This window comes from Anas platyrhynchos, chromosome 10 (assembly GCF_047663525.1).
Source record: "Anas platyrhynchos isolate ZD024472 breed Pekin duck chromosome 10, IASCAAS_PekinDuck_T2T, whole genome shotgun sequence".
Taxonomy (NCBI): domain Eukaryota; kingdom Metazoa; phylum Chordata; class Aves; order Anseriformes; family Anatidae; genus Anas; species Anas platyrhynchos.
This window is the reverse complement of record NC_092596.1, coordinates 7,759,168-7,776,406: the sequence shown is the minus strand read 5'-3', so window position 1 is coordinate 7,776,406 and position 17,239 is coordinate 7,759,168. Positions and strand designations below refer to the sequence as shown.

The 17,239-nt window shown below is 50.4% G+C and overlaps 1 protein-coding gene across 14 annotated transcripts in view; it reads left to right on the top strand.

Moving 5' to 3' along the window:
• ARHGEF9 (Cdc42 guanine nucleotide exchange factor 9) overlaps nt 1-17,239 on the top strand; it is a 171,567-nt gene continuing 154,328 nt past the window's right edge. For 2 of the 14 annotated variants that reach the window (XM_005022627.6, XM_038184069.2), the window contains exons 1-2: nt 6-597; nt 13,948-16,096. In XM_005022627.6, the coding sequence (XP_005022684.3) occupies nt 14,015-16,096 (2,082 nt within the window). In that variant the 5' untranslated portion in view covers nt 6-597; nt 13,948-14,014. The other 12 variants (XM_021274528.4, XM_021274526.4, XM_072042805.1 and 9 more) reach the window with 11 other exon arrangements.

The window sequence follows — 17,239 nt, the reverse complement described above, 5'->3', positions numbered from 1 at the left end:
GGCACACGGGGCCCCTCTCCGGACCCCCCCGCTCGCATCCAGCCGGAGACCCGCTTTCAGGAGTCGCTTTTTCGCTTTTTATTACTATTTGATTGATTATTTATTTTTTTGGTGCCCCTGCGGCCGGTGCCGGGCGGGCCCCGACGGGACGGGGCTGCGGGGGATGCGCGGGGGCGGCGGAGCCCCGCGGCCCGCCCCGGGCCTCGGCGGGTGCCCCCCGCGTCCCCCTGCCCGAGGGCGGCCCCCGGACCCCGGGGCACCCCCCGGCCCCTCCGGAGCTGCCCCAGCATCGCCCTGAGCCCTCCCCGGGGGGCCGGGGGGGTCCTCAGGGGGCCGGGGCACGGAGGGGTTTGGGGGGCCGGGGGGGGCGGCAGCCCGGGGCAGTGCATGGCACGGGCACCCTCCCTTCCACCCCCCTCCCTTCCGTCCCCCCCTTTTTCTACTTTTTAATTTTTTTTTTTTTACTTGGAATAACTCGCACCGTCACTTTTCAACTTTAAAATTTGTTATTATTTTTTTTGGGGTGTGTTTTAAAACGTTTCAACTCCTCGGCAGCGGGGACACCGGGACCGTCCAGCAGCGGGGCCATGCACTGAGGTAAGAGCGGGGTCGGGACGCAGCCCCCCGGCATCTCAGACCCTGATCTGTCCTGTCAGGGACCCCCTAAAAAACTACTGCTTAAATCCAGTAGTTGGGGAATGCTGCCCGCTCCCTGCACGGCATCGTGACCGATGGGTTTTGGGGAGGGGGGAAACAGGTGCCAGAGGTGCCCCATCCCAGGGCATCGCCAGCTCTTTGGGCATGGGGCTGCTTGGGTTTGGGTGCTTTGTGTTTGGCCTGATGTGGGGCGTTAAGGGGTGTTGCTGATTAACCATTAGGGCTTCAGTGGGGTCAGGGTGCCCAGCAGCAGGTACCCAGGGTGTTTGGATTGCCGGTGATAATTTACTGCCCGCAAATGCAAGTGTGAAATACACAGGTACACAGCCTGGAAATTAATGCGTTGAAAGGCACAAAGACTCTGTAGAGGTGCTGGGATCTTCCCCGTATGTTTTCTTTAAAATGGGAGTTTTAGTTTAATTTGCCTCGTCGCTTTAGGCGGTTACACCACGTTGTGTCGGAGCAGAGCCTCGTGTCTCCGCTCGGTGCCGACAGCGTTGATTTTCCGTTAAACGACAGATTTATTAGGGCTTTATCTGCCGGGCTGTGACCCGCAAAACCCGAGCTGTAATTTGCCAGAAGGGGGCATTTTGGAAGCGTCGTTAAAATGTTGGTAGCACGTGGGGTGAGCAGAGCAGAGTCGGCTTGGCCATCAAACAGGTGGAGGTCTTGGGATCGAGGCTTTGCTTTTTTTGTCCTCAAACGTTGCTCTGGTGGGGCTGACCGGGGTTCTCCCCTGCTCCCCTTCAGGTGCAGGGCTGCCAGAGCCCAGCCTGCTGCTGCTGGGTGCCTGGTTCTTCTCAAAACCTGGCTTTTTGACACGTGTACTCTGCGTATTTCACTACGAGTAACTTGAAGTGTGAAAGGAATTATAGGGCTGAAAGCGTAGGAAAGGGTTTCTGACCCTCTTTGAAAAATACTGTAGAAAAATGAACGATGCTGACGTTTGCAAATGGGGCCGGAGAGATGCTGAGGGTGGTTCCCCACCGCGTGCATCCCAAATGTCCTCTCCTGTAGCTGGGCTGGGGGTAGCAGCAGGGCCCTGCCGCAGGGCTTTGGGCTCATGTTGTGCTGCAGGGCGGAAAGATAAAAAGCTCTCAAGCTCTGGCCGTACCTGTGTCCAGATGCAGTTTTTATCTGTCCCTTCCTGCTTGGGTTTTTGATGGGAATCCTCAGCGGTAAGGAAAGCTCACAGGGAAGGCAGGGTCAGTCGGCCACGGTGCCTCACAGCTGCTTCTCACAGCCTCGCCGGGCTCGTGGGGTGACAGTGGATCACATAAGGCAGGAAGGACACCTGTAACCTCCCCATGCCTCAGTTCCCTATCCGAGCAGTGTGAGCAAGCCCTGAGCTCCTGTGTTTGCTTCCTCTTCGTTTTCTTCCTGCACTAATCCTCGTGGCTCGGGTGTTTGGCAGCGACAGCCCCTATTTCCCATGCTGTGTGATCCCAGTCGCAAAACCCCGCCCGCTCCTCACCCTGCAAACCTCTCTCACCATCGACATGTGATTTTTTTTTTTTGGGGTACGACTCACGTGCCAGCAGCAGGAAGAGTGTTTGAAGGCTCTGAAGCCCGGTGGCGCTCCCCCTCGCTGCAGGGATGCTCTCTCGCTCCTCGCCTTGCCTTCCAAGGCCCTCATCTCCCTGCCGCTGGGTTTTTCTTCCCCTTTTTGCTGCCGTCCTGCAAGCGGGCGAGCACCAAGCTGCGGCGGGTGGCAGAGCAGAGCCGCGTGCCTGCTGTGCCCCTGGATCGAGCGTGGACGCTGCCGGGGCTTCTGAGAGCTCCAAGAGCTAGCAGTGGGCATTGTTTTTGCACACAATAGGCACTTTTGATTAGCACAAGTGAAACGGGGCAGTTTTAAACTCATTAAGGGCTCTCCACTGTGCTCAGAGCGTCTCCTTCTAGGAGGGGGGTGGCCAGGAGATGCTGTGGGGCTCTGCCATCTCCCGCTGGACTTTTCCACTGTCCTCGGGCTGGTTTGAGCCCTAAACCTCCCTGCGCTGCCTTTTCCTTGCTCTGCTTTTTTGTCCTTTGCTTGGACTTGTGCTGGAGCGGGGCGAGCGCTGCAGGTGGTGTCACCTCCCTGGCTTAGACCTGGTGCCTCCAGCTGATGTTTCTCGTTGCCTCGCCGTTTTTGGATGCCAAATGGATGCAGCTGGTGCCCTACACCTGCAGCAGCTGTGTGAGCAACCTGAACCCAGCCTGGAGCCCCCAGGACTCCTGCTGGGTGCCAGTACAGAGCGGGGGCTGCAGTGCCACTGGGGCTGGCTCCAGGCCAGCCACGAGTGCAGGCAACCCAGAAGCTGTTTTGGTTTTCCCGCTTGGGAACTCAGCGCAGGAGCAGGTAGGGCTCTGGCCACCGGGTAGCACTGAGGCTGCAATGAATAGGCTTCATGTAAGTACACAAATGCATTTCAGGACGTGAGCCAACCTGTGTTTGACAGAGCTGGAAGCTCCAGGGTGCTGATGATCCCGTAATTACTGCTGCGGTAGGGCGGCTGCGTGGATCCGCGCAGTGCCATGGCCAGGGCTCGCAGACCTGATGGCTCTTTTCTGTTTGGCACTGGCTGGAGAAGCAAAAGCATCGTTGCCTCCCTCCAGACGCACTGGTGGAGGTGTGATGTGTGCGGGGAGCAGGAAGGGTCTGCTGATTTAGGGACCGGGTCTGGCTGGTGGTGCTGGGGAAACCCCTCTCAGCAGCATTGCCCCATTTCTTTAGATCCCCTCTGCTGTGAGGATAAGTGCAGTGCCAAAAAGAGTACTGCGGTCACTGGGTCAGCACCTAAATGGGGAAATTTAGGGAAATGTAGGGAAATATGCTTTTTTTTTTTTTTTTGTACTGAGGGCAGCTGTCTTCTCTGGGATCCATGGGATGTGCAGGAGAATTCCCAGAGGCGAAGCCGTCTGGGACAAGGTCTGTGTGCCTGCTGTTGGTGATAAACCAGGGCTCATCCTCGTGGGGTCTAAAACATTTCTAGCTGTGAGGTTTTGGGGAGGCCTTGCTCTGAGCTGGATGAATGACAGCTCGGCTGGGCCTGGGGGCTGTGGAGATGGGCCAGAACCTCACGTTCAGCATCTGGGCCAGCTCCCCAGTTAGATGCTGCACAGCCCTAACCAACAGCCGTGTCTTCCAGGGAGATGGTGTTTGTCACCCCCACTGTGTTGGGTTTCTCGTTTCTTTGGGCACGCTGCTGTGGGGAGGGGGAGCAGACCTTTAGGGAAAGGCAGGGAAGAGCCCAGGAGCTCCTGGAGTTGGTGGAAGATCTCCCTGGCTGCTGTGGGATGTGAGTTTTGCACAGGTTTCCTGCTGGGCAAGCCCATGTTCTTAAATACTTCTCCTTACGCACTTCTTTCGCCTCCTCCAGGGGAAGAGGTCACTTTTTCCACTCCGCTGATGAGGATGATGAATCACAACTGGTGTGGGAATGTGCTACAGGGACCAGTAACCCTTGAAAACACCTGGGGGCTGTGTCCCCGTGACTCCAGGCACTGTGCAGCCCAGGTGCCGGGTGTTGGGCACCAGCACCGTGCAGGGAGCGCTCTTCTGCTGTTTCTGAAGTGGGGTGGGCAGGAAGGGTCGGCTCCTTCACGAGATTTTATTTCAAGGGAGTGCTGTGGTGAGCATATGGGACAGCCCAACACTTTACTACAGGAAGGAAGGCGTCAGCCCACAGCCAGGGTCCAGCTCCTGAAGGAGCCAAGGAGAAGGCGCAGCGCTGGGATAGCACCCAGAAAACTCGGCAGATTTTGCGAACTGTCTTTTATTTTCTTTTCAAAGATAAAAAGAAACTTCAGCTGCTCCTGCTCAGCTGTTCTGCTTTTTTTAACCCTAAAAAAGGGATTAGTGTGGCCTTGATGAGGTCAGCTCGGCTTGTCCTTCCGCTGTCCCAGCTGGGTGCCCTGAGCAGCTCTGCTCGGCACGGCCGCCTGTGTGTGCGCAGAGGATGGGACGTGGCTGAGGGATGAAAAAGCTCATCAGTAATGATGCTAATTGGATCGGACACAGCTTCCCTCTGCTCAGACACCGCTGCTGGCTCGAGTGGGGTCCCCGGTGCATGAGGAATACGAGCTGACAGCCCCCTTTGCTGGGAAAAGCCACGTGGGCGACGCCGTGCAGCGGGGCCGGCTTAAAAGCTGCTTGTTTGGGTTTGGTGTGGGGACAGCAGGGCAGGGCTGCATGGAGGAGCTAAGAAAGCCTTGAGCTGTGGGGACTGTGGGGACTGGCTCTGGGCTCTGACGATGGCAGCGTTGCCCCCAAAACGGGCTCCAAGCCCCACAACCCCACCAGTGCCTTCTGCCAAGCAGCCACCCGGCGTGCCAGCCTGGGTGAGCGGTGTGGTGGTGGCCAGGCCACGATGGCAGTGGGTGAAAAAGCGGCTGTTTAGGTTCTTTTCATCGTGGGGAGAAGGCTCGGAGGCACCTTGTGACACATCATAGTGCCACCTATGACACCAGCAGGGTGGGGCCAGCGCACTCAGAGCCTCACTGCTGGCAACCCCAGCTGCCACTGTGAGGCCTCCCGTGGTTTGTCTCTTGCCGAGAAGCACCAGGCAGTGTTTCACCTGTCTGGAGCCGATACCCGCTGCCCTCCACGGCCACAGGCCCCCTGTGCCTCAAGGGAGGCCGTGGTCACGGCAGTTTGCTTCCCCCCCCGTCCCCCTTTGGGACGGGGGTGGCTCTGTCTGCTTGGTAGAGAAACCTGCAAGAAGTGAAGGTTCCTGTCCAAGCTGTGGTACAGAGCAAGGCCGGGGGGGGGGACAAGCAGAGGGGAAATCCCACCCCGCTGTGGACCTGGAGACAGGCACAGGACTTCGAGGGAGGCAATGAAGTACGCGTTCGTACCCCTTGACTTCTCAGGTCAATGTGAGGGAGCTGGTGAGAAATCTGCCGAAATCATTCTTTAAAATGTTTGAGCAGAACCAGTTGCTCGGTGTCCTCCCGAGCTTTGTGTGTGTATCTGGAGCCGGTGTCAGCGCACAAATATCACAGAGCCATAGGATATCCCGGGTTGGAAGGGACCCATGAGGATCATCAAGTCCAACTCCTGGCACCGCACAGGTCTACCCAAAAGTTTCGACCATGTGCCTAAGTGCACAGTCCCATCGCTGCTTAAATTCAGACGGGCTTGGTGCAGTGACTGCTTCCCTGGGGAGCCTGTTCCAGTGTGCAGCCACCCTCTCGGTGAAGAACCTCACCCTGATGGCCAGCTTAAACCTCCCTTATCTCAGCTTAACACCGTTCCCGCAGGTCCTATCACTGGTGTTTACACAGAACAGGTCACCTGCCTCCCCACTGCCCCTCACAAGGAAGTTTTAGACCACGATGAGGTCCCCCCTCAGCCTCCTCTTCTCCAGGCTGACCAGGCCCAGTGCCCTCAGCCGTCTTCCCCTCTAGGCCCTTCACCATCTTCATCGCCCTCCTCTGGACACTCTCCAACAGTTTCGTGTCCTTGTGCTGTGGTGCCCAGAACTGCTCACAGCACTCTAGGTGAGGCCGCACAGAGTAGAGCGGGACAATCACCTCCCTCGACCGCCTAGCGATGCCGTGCTTGGAGCACCCCAGGACACGGTTGGCCCTCCTGGCTGCCAGGGCACACTGCTGGCTCATGTTCATCTTGCTGCCAGCCACAACCCCCAGATCCCTCCGTGCGGGGCTGCTCTCCAGCATCTCGTTGCCCACTCTGTGCGTGCAGCCAGGGTTGCCCCGTCCCAGGTGCAGGACCCAGCTCTTGCTCTTGCTCTTCACATGGTTGGTGGTGGCCCAGCTCTCCAGCCTGTGCAGGTCTCTCTGCTGCTCACACATGAACGCAGAGACACAGTGTGCGAGGCCTGGAGCCGCAGCAAGCTGTAGGAGTGTGACCCTCCACACCTGACTACACCACTGGCATTGGCGAGCTGCCACGTAAGATGGCACTAATTTTTCTCATAGTGATTCCATGACAAAGGAAAAAAAATATACATAAAGCCCCCAAACAACAGAAGCAAGGAAAAAATACTTCTTTCAAACAGTTGAGCAGGAACAATAGGGTAGAGCGTGCGCTCTCTGGGGAGAGCTCATGGCTGAGGCCGATAGGAGCTCGGTGCCTGCCTCCCTCTGCTTTGTAACCGGCCCCAACCTGTGCTCAGCCGAGGGTTATTTATAGCAAATGTTATGGCAGAAGCATGTGTGACCTCTAGGCTCCCCGCGAGGGGAAAAGCCTTCCTGTACCGTCTTTGGGATACAATAGGCAATTATTTGGACACTTATCTTTGTGCACGGTACAAAATGCTGGTTGCCGATTTCTGCCCTTACGTTGAGGCGACTGACAGCCATGCTTTTTTTTTTTTTCCTGAACGATTTCTGGGGAAGGAAAGTATTTTTAAGGGATTCAGCGCAGGGAAATGTCACCGCTGTGAAGTTGCAGAGGAACTTTGACTGAATTGGCTGAGCGGGAATGCGAGGCCGTGTACGAGCAGCAGGAGCCCGCTGCCTCCCGGTGCCCTCCTGAAGCTTGCAGCCAGTGGCTCGTGGCTGGAACAAGTCCAGTGTCATTTTTCCAGGGAAGCAGTCACTGCTGTGGCACCAAGCCTGCTGCAGGTTATGGATGCGTTTGGACGCTCTCAGATGTGCGGTTCAATTCCCAGGGAGTCCTGGGGGGAGCCAGGAGTGATGAGCCTTGTGGGTCAGCTCCAATTTGGGACTGAACTGATAGCGGGGTGTGCGTGGTTGTAGACCCCACAGTCTGTGTGCACTGTGTTATTTCATCACTGTGGTATCAGAATATCTACAGCTGCTACTGGGATTGTAATTAAATGTTCTTATATGTACTTAACTACTTTTAAGTGACTGCTGAACAGCCTAAGTAATGTGATGACAATTATTTCTTTGTTACGATGGCCACAGTCGGTGCCACATACCTGAGAAGATCCGGGGAAGCAGCTGTTATGCATCAAAACATAGCCTTGTTCTGGAGGATTGGCGTGTTTTCTGACTGCCTTATTTTGTTCCGGTACCTGTGCATCCGAAGTGTAAACAGCAAAATATCCTTTCAGATCTAGTTGATATTCACCTTACTTTTATTTTGTGTAGAGCAAAATGATTCAGAATTGTGGAAAAAAAGGGTTTATGAAAATGTGAACAGGTGTGCAAGGGCTAATGCTGCAACTATATATATTTATATACTTATACCTTCTCCACCTTTTGATCCAAATGAGCATGGATTTTCATCCACCCAAGTTTTCTTCTCAAGTTTCTGCTGCTTGGCTTTGTGTGAGGACTCAGCAGGCAGCTCTCCTCTCCTCTCCTCTGTGCAAGCACTGCAGATGCAGAGCTGCTGCTGGCTTGGCAGCAGGTTTTAGGGCTCAGGGCCGGGTGTTGGTACCCCCTGAGCTGCTTGGCACCTCTCTGCATCACCACGTTGTTTTCTCAGGTGTGGGGCTGGTGTTAGCAGGGAGCTGGTCCTTCCCCTGGCAGCACGAGCCCAATGTATCTGACAGATGCAACTGAGCGACCCTGCCTGTCCCTCAGCTGCAGGCGAATCAGCCTCCTGCTCTGATTTCATTGTGTTCAGCCATCGCACAAAGTCTGAAGCTTCCTGAAACGGGAAGGAAGTGACGATTAAGTTATACCTGAGCGAACTGATTTACTCAAGCCAAAGTTTTGAGTTCCGTACGGACCGTGGTGAGACCGTGGCTGCAGCTCCCCCCATGCCACTGAGCACTGCTTGGTGTTTCACCAAGATCCATTCCCTCCTGGCTGGAGAGGGAGCCAAACTGATCTCCTGTCCACCTCCTGCTCCTAAAGTTGTTTTTTTTTTTTTTTTTTTTTTAAACTTCTTGTGTAATGCATTTTGCAGAGTGTGTGAAATCCTACAGGCGCTGGAAAGCCATAACTGCACTTGCTAACAGCCTGGCGATCCCTTCAGCAGATGTTTCACCCAAGTTTCTCCTCCTCACTCCTTCCACCTCTATTTAAAAAAAAATAAAACTGCTTTAATACCACCGTGGCTGTCCAAATGGCAGCAGCAAAGCGTCCGTCTTGTCCCGTACCCAGCAGATGCTGAACTCCTGCAGGGGCTGAGCAACCCGTGGCGTGGGCAGCTGCGTGCTGCTGTACCTGCAGGCTGGGCAGGGGCTCCTGCCGCTGGATGCATGCTGCGAAAATGTGCGAGCTGCCTTGGGGCTGGTCCTTTGGAGCAGCACCGGGAGGCTGAAACATCCGTGGAGACGTAGACAGGGACAGAAGTCGCGATTCTCTTGCTGCTTCTTTCACCTAAATACGCCGCAGTGAGCGTACCCTCATGAAAAAGATAATTTCCTGATGCTGGAGAGCTTAACATCTGTTTCCTCCATTTTTTTATTTTTTTTTTTGGTGTTAGAACACGGTAGCGGAAGAACCGGTGGGATTTTCTTTCCTCTTTCTCTTTTGTATAGCGAGAGGCGCTGCATGCTGGGGCTTCATACGCTCTCCGAGAGCAGACAGGTTTTTCTCAAGGGCTGTATGATCGTTTGTTCTCTATTTTCTCTCCTTCCTGCCTCCCCCTGCCCCTCCTGGAGAGGAGCGGATACACCGAAGCCCAGGCAGGACTTCCTTAGCTCAGCCGTGCCTTCTGGCAGGCTGCGCCGCGTGCCCTCTCCCTGTCACCCCCCTTCCCCGGCAAACAATGGCCAAAGGCTCCTTCTTGTTTGTGATTTTATATCCCGCAGAGGAAGAGCCGAGTGGAAACTCGTGTCCTCAGGGGCCCTTGGTGCATTCCAGCTCCGGCTGCCGCCTTGCCGGAGCGCTGCTGGCGCCTCTGCTGCGCCGTCCCCAACCCGGCAGCACCGCGGGATGGGTGGCCAGTGGGTTTCGAAGCACATTTAGCTCGAAACACCGGTTTTTGGTGTCTTTTTTTCTTTTTTTTTTTTTTTCTAGATGGGGCACAGCTTTACAGCACTGAACAGTAAAACCAAAAACAAACACCCCCCCCTTCTGCTGGTTGACAAGTAACTGTTATGATCTGGTGTTCGCGTTCACGAAGGATGAGCATGTCAGATGGTTGCCCACAAAAATCGTTGGTTGTTGCATGAAGGCTTGTGACAGCCCCGATTGCCCAGGCCCAATTCAGAGTCCTGTAAATCCCTGCGAAGTGTCAGCCTCGCTGGGCATGTGGTGTTATTTCTGCTCTTGTATTCCTCTGCTAAATTACGCTGAAATAGAAGAAAATTGCTGTTCCTCCCACCTGTATCATGCAAGAAAAGCCTTTGTTGCCAAGGAAATGTGTGATCGGGACCGAGGCACAAAGCACCGAGTTCTTTTTTAGAGATTTGGGTAATGCAAAAAAAAAATAAAGAATTTGGAAGGGTGTCATGGCTCCAGATGTTAGAGTAACACCTGGTACTGTTTGCAAGGGATTTTATGCACATCTAATTCATCTGTCAGCCTTGGTTAGCTGGAGATGAAGGTGAGGTTGGCAATGAAGGTGTGCTGGGTTTGTGGTGAGAACAACAGGGCCTGCTGCACAGGGCTGGGTTTTTGAACCCCCCCTGGCTCCTGTAGGCTGGAGCAGCTTCCAGCGTCTGGTTGATTGCTGTGGCTGAAGTCTCATGCGCTGAGAGCTGCAGCTTAGCTGCTGCCTTGCTGTACGGCCTGACATCTGCCCCTGCTCCTGCAGAAAAGTAAAAAAAAAAAGGCCAGGGGGCTGATGAACCATTTTGGTTTTCCAGCTGACACACACCCTCAAAAATAAACCCAAAATGCTGTCTTCTAAACCTCCTTTCCCTGTGCCCCAGAAAGATGTGTAAGAGCTAATCGGGTACTTCTGCATCCGTTCTCCATACTCAGATTTTATTTGTCATTAAGGGCCGTAACGCTGCCAAGCCTGTGTGCTTTTTCAAAAATAATAATAATAAAAAAAACCCACCTAGTTTTAATTTTAAAGTCACCCTTGTGCCCTGCCTTTCTAGGTTTTGTTGCTTCTCTGGGGAAGGGCCACTCAATCTGTCTCCTGCTAATGCCTCTCATGGGAAATGGCCTCTCTGTCGTCTTTGCTAGCATCCCTCCAAAGGCTTCGTAGAGAAGCCTGTTTCTTTTGAATCTTCTCCCCTCGTGCAAGATCCAACCAGCCAAAACCAGTAAACTATAAAACTGGAAAGAGAAAAAATAGGGACCTTGTGTCATTCTGGTCTTTTGCTGCCATATATGTTTGTCCACACAACTTGAAACTCCTCAAACGTGGCGTTTGTGGCTGAGATGCTGTTTTACTTCAGCACTGCACATGTCTGGGTACCAGGTGATTTCCCACGAAGCAGGCACTTTCCAAGCCACGCTTAATACAATCTCTTATCACAACAATCCTCTGATTTCCAGCTGGTTACATAGTTAGCATGCCGCTGACATGACAAAATCATGCTGTGGCTCCTCAGACCAGGGGTGTGATTTTTAGTATTGTAATGAGGATGGTTCATGGACGGTTCATATTATAACAATCTTAATGTTTTCCAGCCAGGTGTTTCCAACAGGTTGATTAGTAACAAACGCAAAAGCACGTGTACTGGATTTCTTCCTTACAAAATGGTCTTCTTGATTAAGTATTTTCTTAGTTTTTCATCCTTTCAATATCTTTAAGACCTGGGTCATCTTTGCCCTTGCCTTGAAATACCTATTTAACATCTTTTTTCATGAAACAAAGCTAATGAAACAAAATTAACTAGTTACTGGCATCGTAATTCCCCCCTTTGAGACTTAAGTAGTTTATATTAGGTTACTCTCACCTATCCATCAACCTGGTGCAGCACCTACCTACAGGTGCACCCTATTAGTAGGTATATGCAAACAAAGAACGTTACCACCCTTATTGTTAGGGCTAAAACTTTCTTCATCCCTAATTTCAGATCTAGAAGCCAAGAAGACAACCACTGCACGAGTTCAGAAAGCCCATTAGGGAAGCCGTCAATTCCAAAGGGGTGTTCTGGCTTCAGGGATTCAAAACCACTTCTTGTTTTCTTTCGCCCCCTGGCTTTCTGACTACACTCAACCAATAAAATGTTTTAACGCATTTAATGCTTTTTACCCCCTCATTTTCTAACTTAAAGAAGCTTGCACCTTTACACAGAAAATCTCTATCTCTCTCTATATAACGCAGATCACAATAAGAGATACACTTCAGTTTATACCATCTCAGGCTAGACATTTATAGTCCGTTAACTCTGTTGGTTTTCAATTTCAAAGGCTCTGTTATTCCAGTTTTGCACAGCTGTGGAGGAGTGGCTTTCACTTGGCTGTAACGAATCCACAGGTCGATCCCCCTAAGCTTCACAGCAATATTTGACCTTAACAGTACCAGGTATGGTCCTCAGTTAGGGGTATGCTTCTCAGTTAGGGGTCTTCCCTCCAGGTTCAGGTAAAGCTAATCTCCAGGAGAAGAGGAATGAACCGGTGCAGGTAATGGGATTGGTGCTGTTACTAGGATGTATCTGTGGATAAGACTCAAAGTTTTTGCTAAGAGGGAAAGAAAATCTGTAAGTGCTTGGTTCACAGTTACATGCATCTGATCAGGCTTCCCAGCCAAATTCCCAGCAGAAGGCTTCCCGTGCAGTGTTTCAAATGGGCTTGCTTTTTCCTGTGCCCTGGGAGTTACCCAAAGCCTGAGTAACACTGTTGGTAAAACCTGCATCCACTTAACAGTGTCTCCTGGCACAGTTTCCTTATTTGTCCTTCCAATGTTTGATTCATTTTTTCTACCTTGCCCCTAGACTGTGGCCTCCACGGGGTGTGTAACCCCGGGATTACTTCTTCCAGCAGAACCTTACTGCTTTGGTGTCCCCGTTTCCCTGGGCAGTTACCCACCACCCAATCGAATCTTTAACGCAGTTTATAAATTCAGCCAGTTTAATTTCCTTGTTGTATTTTCTGAGGTACTTATCGATTCCTTCCTGGTAGGTCATAGATTTATAGTTCCACCTACAGCTGCTTGTATGGCTGCCTCATCTGCTTTTCCATTTTCCTCCTGCAGTGCCTGAATTGCCGCTCTGATGCGCTTTATAACGTATCACTGCTACTTCCTTGGGCTTCTGGACCCCTTCAAGTAGTTTCACAAGCTCATTCCCAGTTTTAATTGGGATGCCTTGTGAGACAACAGTCCCTCCCCTCTCCTCTAAGGCTCCTGTGAAGGCTACTAATAAAGCGTTCTGTGCAGAGGTATTGGATGTCACTGAGTTAAAATAAATAGAGGTAGGAACATCAGCTGATGCTAGTAATTAGTTAATTTTAATGGCGTCAGTAACTAGTTAAAATCAACTAATTCACTAATTAAAACTGGAGGAAAATGCAGAGTTTTTGTGTTGTCAGGTCTGTGTCTCTGGGGCTGTTCCCTTTCTTGGCCCTGCTCTTGCTTCCCTTTGTTGTCCTGAGAGTGGGACTGGGAACTGGGGGAATTCAACCCTGGTGGGTACCTGGCACACAGGTCTGTGTGCTGCACAGGTAGACAGCAAGCCCAGGGCCATATCATGAAGCTGTAGCAGTGAGACAGGGCAGGTACACCACGGGAAAGGAAGGCTTATCATCTGCGTGCGTAGGAGTCCAAATTCCCTCAGAGAGCTTGGAGTGGTTACCATTGCTGTTGTATATGGGGTACTTGTGGGTTTCATCCTGTTCACTTAGGCTGAAACTCACTTGATGGGAACGTGTTTTTGTGTAGCGTTGAGCGGTGGCCAAGCAGCTTTCATTTAGCAGTCCAGTTCCACCGAGGGATTCCCATGCTGGTGCCATAGCTGTAGTAGGAAAACCTGGCTTGAATATTCCATGAGGTTTTTTGCTTTTGAATTTATTTCAGAATTACATGATTTCCAGGAAGAGGCTCATCCTGGCTTTGCTTTGAATGTGCCTGCCTTAAGAGAGTGAACTCAGTGGGAGAGCATTGTCGGTTCCTGGCAGATGGGGCGGGGGGACAGGACAGTGACACGCACAGGGACACTTCACTGTAATTTCCTCTTTCTCTCTCTGTCATGTACTCCGATGTGTTGAGAGTAGTGGCAATTTGCAAGACCTACATGTGCTTTACGGTGTTCTGTGTGCACTTTGTGGTAACTTTATTAATGCAGGAAGTTTATTGTGATCACTAAATCTTCAGGCACTTAAATCAGCTTTGAGTTGCTCTATACTTTATCTGGTTTGGGAGCAAAATTCAATCTCATTGAAATCAGTGGCAAAGCTTCCACTGTTGCAGGGATAAGATTGGACTTGTGCTGCATTAACAAATACGTGTTTTGGAAAAAAAAAACAAAAACGACAAAACTTTCTGATCCTAATTTTATTCCTTTGTTCTTTTTTTTTAAGTCTTGTGAAGAAAACAGTCTAAAGACAATTCATGTGTGACCCCGACCGCAACTGATGAGCCAGAGCAATGGAATATATAGACAGCTACCTGGATACTGATCCGGATTCAAGTAGATATGCAAACAGGATTTCCAAGGCTGAAGTGGGTGGAGAGAGTATCAAAATAGTGAAACATGATCATAATGAGCACGGCATCTATAGTTATGAAGTCCCCAATGAACAGGAAGAAGAACCCACAGATGAGAAGACCAAAGTCAAGAAGATCTGGAATTCTGTTAGGCAAAAGAAAGGACCCTCTATTAATAAAACAAGACCCCAGTCCATGGTCATACTAGAGGATACCTATAAGGCCTCAAAAGAAAAAAACTCACCCTTCGGGGATGGGGTGAGAAAGCCAGCAAGCTCCACGATGCCTAATAATATAGATTTCAGAGGATTCGGAGAAAAGGCTGCTTCTGCCACCAAGAAGCAGGACAATTCAGCCAACTTGCAAAGAACATTCATCAAGGGGATTAAGAAAATGGGTAAAAATCAGAGGCTCTCTCGCTACTCAGGTTCAACAGCCATTGAGTTGAAAGACGTTGATGCCAATGAAACTAAATGTCTCAGGGATATTATTGTCCCCGGTGAAGAGGATTGTACTAACTACTATAAAATACGAGCTAGAAAGAGCAAGTCTTTGAATTTTGAAAACTTTATTAAGAGTCATTCAGATACAGAAGGGGAAAATGAAAAGAGGGGTACTGTGCCCCCACGGGAGAGCAGCAGAAGAAGAAGCTTTCAGCTCTTCAGATATACGAAAGAAAATTCATTAACTGGCAAAGGTGATTTAAGGCTTCCAGATGAAAGAGTTGAAACCAATTTCCAGAACTTAGGAAATAAAACTTACCATTCCACTTCTTCTTTGTACTTTGATATGAAATATGAAGAGACTTTTAGCCAGCAGAAGAAATCACTCACTGTATCCAGAGCCCCTTGCTTTCTGGGAGTTAAAAAGTTATTCACCAGTGTGGCCAAGGCAACTCGGAAGCTGCGAGGCTCCTCAAAATTGTTTTCACCTGATGAAGAAAGGTCTTGGAGGAGTTTCCAAAGCAGGAGACAGGATGCCACCTCCCAGAGAGAGGACTTGGATATGGAGAATGAGAGTGCAAGAGCTTCCACCAGGGTGGGAGCACATCTGCAGTCCCCAGATTTAGGCATATTCAATAACCAGGACTGTGAGAGCTCAGCATGTAAGAAGTTCGTGCAGCATTGCAAAGCCACAGAAATGTCTCAAGACCTTGGCTCCTCTGTCCTGGACAGCGAGCATGATTGCTATAACAAAACACTGGTTTCTTCCTTTGGGCCAGAACCGCCTGTCTCCCAGCTGCCAGAGCTCTCAGGTGACTCTGTCACTGTGCTAAATGCTAAAGAAACCTCTGAGGATGTAATTGAAACTCCACAGGCAGATTTGATGAAAGGACTTGAGGACTTGCTCCGTCCTGTGGAGCATGAACTCTTGGAGAGGCACTCTAAATTACAAATGGACAATGAGCCACAGTCTGAAGATCTTGCTGTGAAAAACCTGGATCCTGAGGAGCTGGGCCTTTCTCCAGCTGTTAGTGGTGACTTTTCTGTAGTGAACACCAAGGCGCTGATCCACCTGCCACAGGTGATTCTGCCTGAACTTGAAGCTGACGATGTGTCTTGTGCTTTGGTAGTTTCTGAAGAGGTGGCTTCATCTGCAGCTGCTGCAGAGGAGCTTTTGAAGACAGAAGTGGATATGCAGGACTCGAGAAATCCTGACTTGCCTTTGCAGGACATGTCTACAGATGATGTGAAGATTCAAGACCTGGTCAGTACTCCGGAGAAAGTACAGGATGTGGGCATAGACGGGCCACGTTCTGAAGATCTTCCTGTGAATAATCTGGATCCTGAGGAGCCGTGCCTTTCTCCAGCTGCTAATGATGATTTTTCTGTAGAGGCTCATTCCAAATGTGCTGCAGATGAACAACTGGTTGTCATGCCTGCTGATCTCAGCGTGAAGAAGCACAGAGAAAGTTCAGCTGTAGAACAAAACGCCGTAATGCTTCATGACAAAGAATACTTTCACTGCGATGACTACTGCCCTTCATTGTATATGACCTCCGGACTGTGCAAGGAAGGAGAGGTATTAGTAAACTTTTAATAATGTTTTCCATAAGACCATATTGTTACTATACTACTTACAAAGATGGTTTGCACCTGAAACCAGTTTTATATCTTGGAATTTTCAGTTAATTAGGCCATCATACAAATGATGACAGTACATACACAGCATTTATATCAGACTTAAAGGAGGCATCAGCCTGGTATTTGCCTGGGCTGTTAGTGTTAATCTCCAGAGCTGCTCCACTTATAACTCTTTGGCCATTTCATATCAGTGCCTTTAGAAGTGGGCTGTAACAGATGTTTATATATTTCTAGGCACTAACTTTAAATTTTCTTTCTCTCTGCATTTCGTTCATTTGAAGTAGAAATCTGCAACAAGAGTGCTTGCTTTTGGCAAATTTAGAGCTTTTAAGTCTGGAGTGAACAAATGGCATTCCTCAATTGCATTATGGTCCTTGTGTTTTCTTACCTAAAGGAGTAGTATTGGTGGTGGCAGCTGATTTTTATTAGGTGATGCGTGTTACACTGCCACATCTAGAATATCACGCAAAGTCCTAGCATGTAGTGTAAGAACAGAAAAGAAATTTGGACCATATCTTGTAGAGCTCATCATTTCCCTGGAAGATCTAAATGAGCTCTCCCTTCTCCAAGCCTGACAGAAGCTATGTGGCCTCAATGAATTGGTTCTGAGCCTGTGGTAGAAAGGCTTGCTTAGGAGCTGGGTGTATGATTTGAGTGAAATGCTTTCCTAATGTGACTACGTGCTGACTTAGGGTCTGGTCAGAGCTGCCTTGCATCTGCTTCTACACAAAATGACAGCAGTGGTAAATACCTAGCCCAAAGTGAAAGGTCGGTAATGGTGGTGGCTCTAATTACGGCGGTGTATTCCCATTTGTTAAAAACGAGTCTTTTAAAGCCGAATTATCATATTGTTGAAGTGGACATCACATTTTGGACTAGGTTCTGGGTATTACAGATCTGCATTGTCCAGCTTGGCGATGCTAGGAAGCCTCTTTAAGTCCCACGGATAGGGGAGTCATACATGAAAAGGCCTCCTGAAGTCAGCAGGAGATCACAGCAAAAAGATCCCATCAGCTGGTTTCCCTTGGTTGACTAGATGGGTGATCTTATAAAAGAAAAGTTAGTCAAACAGGACCTACCC